This window comes from Styela clava, chromosome 3, assembly GCF_964204865.1.
Source record: "Styela clava chromosome 3, kaStyClav1.hap1.2, whole genome shotgun sequence".
Lineage (NCBI taxonomy): Eukaryota > Metazoa > Chordata > Ascidiacea > Stolidobranchia > Styelidae > Styela > Styela clava.
In genome coordinates this window covers 11,537,439-11,544,455 of record NC_135252.1, presented here as the reverse complement: position 1 = coordinate 11,544,455, position 7,017 = coordinate 11,537,439, and the positions used below count along the sequence as shown (strand labels likewise).

The 7,017-nt window shown below is 34.3% G+C and overlaps 1 protein-coding gene across 1 annotated transcript; it reads left to right on the top strand.

Moving 5' to 3' along the window:
• Positions 1 to 2,630: 2,630 nt before the first annotated feature.
• On the top strand, positions 2,631 to 4,249 carry LOC120343204 (uncharacterized). The gene is made up of 4 exons (XM_039412337.2): positions 2,631 to 2,749; positions 3,130 to 3,183; positions 3,355 to 3,581; positions 3,887 to 4,249. Exons 1-4 carry the CDS (start codon positions 2,635 to 2,637, stop codon positions 4,067 to 4,069), a joined length of 579 nt encoding a protein of 192 aa, XP_039268271.2. The 5' UTR covers positions 2,631 to 2,634; the 3' UTR covers positions 4,070 to 4,249.
• The last annotated feature ends 2,768 nt before the right edge of the window (positions 4,250 to 7,017 follow it).

Below are 7,017 nucleotides of genomic sequence, written 5' to 3'. Positions count from 1 at the left end.
TCGATGCAAATTTACGTGGGTGCAAATGTCCGTGGGTGCAATGTACTAGGTGCAAATTTCTATGAATGAAATTATACACGGGTGCGAATGTACGTAAAGATATTCGCAGACGCACGCGCAGTGGATTGAACGAAAATATTAATCGGTAACCTTCGTTGAAAATTGTTGACACATATTTAGGAATATAGTACATTTTCGATATTTGGTATATGCGCTCAATTCACTTCGTTTATAAAATATCTTTGTTGGTAGTTCTGCAATGAGAGTAATGGTGGTTCGTTTAGAATATGATTTTGGTAGATTGTGAATAATTCGTTACGCGAGAGGGTGCAGTTCCTTATTTTATTTATTCAAAAATTCAAATTAATCGCGTGCGGGTTTGCGTAAATTTTGTAATCACTGGTATTTGCCACATCGATATGTCCGTTCTACGTCCCAAATGGCAATGTAACCCATTTTAATTCAAAGACAGGGGTGCAAATGTCTATAGGTGAAAAAGTACGCTGGTGCAATTGGACCTCGATGCAAATTTACGTGGGTGCAAATGTCCGTGGGTGCAATGTACTAGGTGCAAATTTCTATGAATGAAATTATACACGGGTGCGAATGTACGTGATATGGGTGCAAACGTACGTGGGTGAAAATGTTGGTGGGTCCAAATATACACGAGTGCAAATGTATGTGGATTAGGTGCAATATCTGTGGGTGCAATTTATATGTGGGTGCTAAAACATGTCGATGCAAACGTATAGGTGCCAATGTTTGTTGGTCCTAAAGTATACATGTGCAAATGTTTTGGGTGCAAGATAATGTAACGGAGTTCCTGCAAATGATTTTTTGTTGTTGCAAACATGGAAAAAGAAATCCAATTGAGGAGAGAGATGAAACGACGTGGAGAATATTCGAATAAAACAGCCCAAATATGTTCATGTATTTGCAATATAATAATAGAAGGTGAACTTGAAGGTGCAACAATGATGTACATATTTGCGCATGCACTGTACCCTGTACATACTTTGTTTGGTCTGTATTTACCTGACCCATATGCAACCGTCGCATCCGAAAAATCGCGTGGTGCCCTAAATTTACAACATTTTGGGTAAAACAGCGCGCCCAGAGAACACACATAGGCAGCACTTCCACGCAAGGGACGTCAATCAGCCGATACGCGCTGTCACCATGATCTCGCTTCCCATGACAAGTAATATGGATTTAAATTGTCCCCGTTGTATAAACATGACTTGAGGTAATAAAAATAAAAGTCAAACGTGAACAAAACCTAAACAGCAGTCGTATTTTTACTTGAATTTGTAAAAATGTTCACATTTATTTGGAAGGGTCCCAAATGCCTGATACAAAATTGGGAACAGTCCGAGCAAAGGTCGAAAAAAGATATTCGCAGACGCACGCGCAGTGGATTGAACGAAAATATTAATCGGTAACCTTCGTTGAAAATTGTTGACACATATTTAGGAATATAGTACATTTTCGATATTTGGTATATGCGCTCAATTCACTTCGTTTATAAAATATCTTTGTTGGTAGTTCTGCAATGAGAGTAATGGTGGTTCGTTTAGAATATGATTTTGGTAGATTGTGAATAATTCGTGACGCGAGAGGGTGCAGTTCCTTATTTTATTTATTTGTTTTATGGAGAATTTATTGTTGATAATAGTTAATTTCATGATGGATTCACAATAACCATTTACCGACGCAACCGCAGATTTAGATAAGTTTTAAACCCAATAACAAAAACGTAGCTCTTATTTTTGCAGCACTGATTTCAACATGTTTTTTCACACCGTGACGTGCAATTAGCACGAGTGCATTTTCACAGAAAATAGGATTATAATACAAGTTCTAAGAGATTGAATCACGTGCTCAAGCGATATGTGAATTTAGTCACGTATGCCTTTTTAAATAGTATCTTATTTTTAGCATGATTTGGTGCTCAATCATGGTATTTCGAAAACAACAAAAAATTATCAATTTTTGCATGAAATTTTATAAATAGACGTAGCTTAACAATGTAATAGACATTTTGCAGTAGACTTTGCAAAAAGCGAATGTGCTAAAATATTGGTCAGGTGAGCAATCAAATATTTGATAACGTTGAAAATTATTTCGATATCACAAAACGGTGTGTGTTGGATTACTATATCAAACTTGAAAAGTAGTATTCTCTTAAATTTTTCCCTAAATCTGAGTAAACTTTAACGATGCTTCAATCTGATTTAGGCGTTTACTGTGAATCTAATCTGCCTCGAACTTTAACACTAACTTTGTCAAATCATGCTTTTTGGATTTATTGTGAATGAAGTTACTCGAATTGCAATTGGGGACAAAATAATCTGTATCTTTCCATTTATTAAAGAAAAAATTATACAAATAAATAATACATTTGGCGTTGAATGTTTGAACATTTTTCATTTTCCAATCACATGTTACAAATGAATATTGTGCTTTTTTGTCGATTTAGTTATCATTTCATTTATAGAGAAGCTTTTAATTTGATGTATTTGCAGATCGCGTCCTTTTGAGTAAAAAAAACGAAAATAAACGCTGGGTTCTAAATGGAAGATAGCGTTCCCATAACACACTCAAAATTTTATTTCAATTTTGACAGCAAACAATATGACTCGAGTTTATTTGACTATACTGTTGTTGTTATCTGCATACGGCAATGTAAATGCTCGCAAAGGAATTTGTTCGCTCACTCATAATAGAATGGAGGATTCGATGGAATCAGGTAAATTATATCACGTCCATGTGTATAGAATAACGATATTCCAAGTGTTATAAATCCAAAATTTCATACTGATAAGTGAAGATAACAGTAATAGCTATCGGATTTTACACATGCAAACATATTTAATGAAACTTTTCAAACGTCCGAACATCTGAAGTATTTTGTAAATTGCCGATGTGATATGCTTTTGAATACTATTTTATGTTATTGATATGAATTTTAACAAGTATCAAAGAACGAGTAATTTGCTGACAGATATCTTCATATATTATATAGATTTTTTGACAACTGAAAAACTCCATATTGAAATTAACCGTTTTGATACATGCTTGATGTGACGGTTTTTATACTCATTTAGAATTTAATTTTTTTTCATCTAGTTGCAAAAAAATTAGAAGAAATGGATCAAAGAATAATGGCAAAATTAGACGAAGGTAAACCTTTATAAAGTATATGAAAGATATTTGTAAAAACCATCCAAGAAAAGGTGTATGTATAATGCTGAAAAATAAAATTGTTAATGTGTTAAAACCTATGTCATTACTATACATGTTTCACTAGTAGTTTTACACAACCGCAATGTGACGAGTTACTTTTTGCTACAGTGACTTGTGGAGGTTTTATCTACCGCGGAGTATGCTACTGGGCCGTTATAACGGGGGATCAAGATGCAATAACGTTCGACAAAGGAGTTGAAACATGCAGAAAGAAGTCCGGAAAAACAGCAGATATCGTAGATTCAAATCTTTACAGCATGGTTGTTGGATATGTCCGATCAATCATGTCAACAACCTCTTTCAAGATTTGGACAGGGATGATTTATAATCCCTCGGTATGTACAGTGTTGGACTTTTGGTGTGTACTAATATAACAAAATAGACGATGTCAGATTTTCAATTACCGTATATGTTTGTTGATACAATTTTTCCACACATCGTTCTTACGCTATACGTGTCCGAATGTACAACAAAGCCAGATTTTTATATATGGTATAAATATATAAAAATAAATCGATTGTTGTTGGAGAAACGTAGAAAAAAATTATATGAATTTTATACATTTGGAACACTTTTGAAAATGCGCGCAAATGGATTATTAATTCGCTCAACATGTATCTTTATTGTGACCTTTTTACAGGATAAGTCTGTTCATCTTTCCAGTGGCACCGCAGCTGCATTCACAAAATATCACCCAGATGCTACGACTCCTGAAAAATCTGGGACCAAGATGGGTATTCGTATCGACAACTTCTATGGTTCAGACGGAATTTATTCCATTGATCCAACAACATCTCAGAACGGAGTGTTGTGCCAGAAATAAATGCTCAGTGTTCATGCAACCAGGAAAGAATTTATGTGATTTTGGAGCAATTGAAGAAAAACACATTATTGTCTATTTTTTGCAGGCTCAAAAATTAATAAAAATAAATTTCAATGAACATAAAATTCAGTTTGCATTTTAATTTTTGAGAGATAAACCTGAATCCTTATATCATATTTCATTAGACCGAGAAGGCTAGCGTTCTCTGCGCACAAATAACAAACGCTCCGGGCCCGCATAATTATCAGTAAACTCGACAGGGTGTAATTTGAAAATTTACACCAGATATTTTATCTGTTTTTTTTAACATAATATCAAAATGATACTAAAAGTTCTCCGTTCACATGGAAGTTAAAACAAAATGTTCGTTCACATTGTAAACGCGTTATTACTCTAAGCTAAAATTGTTAAAGCGCAATGAGTTATGATAGTGTATATATACATATAGGTGGTCCGAATTAAAATACATATATTTCAATACCTTGTTCTGGTCGTGAAATTGCATAAGATAAATGAAATCATAATTAGAATGACGTCGATTTGTTCCAAATAAATTGGATCGATTCACTGCTACGTTGAAAAATGTCAAGTTTTTTTAAGGTTTAGGCTGTTGATGGGCGCCAAATGCTTCCAGTCACTTCTTTGCTCTTATTTTTGTATTGGCCTTAGGTGCTGCCTTGGTTTCTTTCACATTCCCTGCTACGTTGAAAAGTGTCAATTCTTTGTTTGTTTGTTTGCGTCTTTTTATTGATCGGTAATGCATGAGGAAACACGACCTCAGTGCAAAATATTATAACACAATCGAAACAAACTTCTATATTTATTTATATCAGTATCAATAGCCTTTGGTTCAGTACTATACATTCGTATAGCTCAAAGTAGAAGAAAATCCAAGGATTGCAGTACAAAAATTTCCAAGTCTATTAATAACCTAGATTTGTCGAGGTTCGATATATGTAGTCCGACCATCAAGACGTAATATAGCGTTGATATAAGGCAGTGTTTCCCAACCCGAGTCCGCGGTGTCAAATGAGTCCGCGGAGCGTTTGAATGAGTCCGCAACGAGCCAGAAATTCGTGCGAGCCGCAAACGATTTTGCGGAACTTAACTATCAGCCAAATTACGATTTACGTTGGAATTTACATAAAACATAAAAAGCAAGTTTATTCACATAACATTAATCAAGTCAATAATTACTGGTTACTGAGTAGGGCTGGGCATATATTCAACTATTAGAATAGCAATTTAATATTCGAAAATTTGGTAACAGGTGACGCGACAGGTCACTTGCACTTGTGCACGTCCCCTAATCAAACGATTGGATTTCACAACTCACTCACGAATTTTCGACGAAAACACACAAGTCGGCACACGCGTCGATAAATAGTGGCGACCCGAATTTTCCAAATTGAAAAGCGGCAATACAAAACGGAGAACACCATAAGTTTCGTTTTATGATGGTCCGCGACTGATTAAAAACGCTTTTTTAGACATTGCAAATCGCAAAATTTCGGGTGCTACCGTAGTATTCGTATACCAGGGCATCCTCCCTCAGGATTGTTTGCTTTACTGCATCAACATTGATACGCCGTACAGTACTATAGTAAGTGTTGTACGAACAGCTCAGATTTGTTGAATTCACAAAAATAGGAATCAAAACAAAATATAATCGGGCCCTTTACCACGCATTTTTGTGTCCATGGATTGTCATGATATTTTCTGTAGTATTGCTTTTATTTCGCCAACACAATCACAGAATAAAATATATTTTTATTAAGTACTGAATCAAGTTGTACTTTCTGGAAATTTATAACAGATAGTGAGATTTTTCTAACGACGATAACAAGTTTGCAAAATCGCAAAAATATGTAACAAAACTAAATATAATCGGGCAATATAGTCTCACATTATTATGTTCACAGATTGCCGATTGGCATTTTAAAGAAGATATGCTTTCACCTTGTCGTAAGTCGACGCAACCATGAACACAATTAAATTAATAAAGACATTGGATTGAATATTGTGCAACAGAAAGCCAATCATACACTAAAAACGTCGGCTCTTTTTAACGAACGCGTAATTGCGGCGAATTTTCGATTTTGAAATTCGTTATAATTCTGTTGTATTTGATTTTATTGCTTCTTCGCACAGGTTGCAATAAACGCACTTTGAGTCCGCAAAGGTTTTCGCGGGTGAGAAAATAGTCCGCGACCAAAAGGGGTTGGGAAACACTGATATAAGGCGTTGATGTAGCAGCTACAATAAATTAGTTACAATTCAACAATTAATTTGGATGCTTATAAACACGTCAAAAAATCAAATGGTGTGTGAAAGAGTCATTGATATATCTACATTATTGAGAATATCCTCAATTTCGTTTTAGGATTAATTCTTTTAAATCGGGTTTAAACGCTTACTTGAGAAATACTTGTGGATATATATGATACGGTTTATAAGCTTTCATCAATGACGGATCACCAAACATATTTACTCTCTGTCCAATTGGGTGATTGCGATACCAAATACAATATATGAAAAAGCGAAAAATAAATAATGATGGTATTTATTCAACAAATCAGCGAAAATTACGAGCTCGCGTGACAGCGAAGTGAAACAATTATCACAATTGCCGCACGTTTATTTAGAAGCATGGTTATTATGTGCTTAGATTGTTACTAAATAAACAATATAAATTATCTGATTTAAACGTGAATTCCGCATTTGCTTTATCAGCAATGAAATGATTATAAATAATAAAAAAAAGTATAAATGACGCCTCTTTATAAATTGTGTCATATAGTACTAAGTATTTTAAAAACCCAAAATATGACAAAGATTTTTTTTAATTGTTTTTTTCAAATTTTGAAAATTTCACTTCATTTTTTTGGCATTGGAAGATCGTAACTTTTAATCCAATTTATTTTTTTTATTTGTACAGTATTGATTTG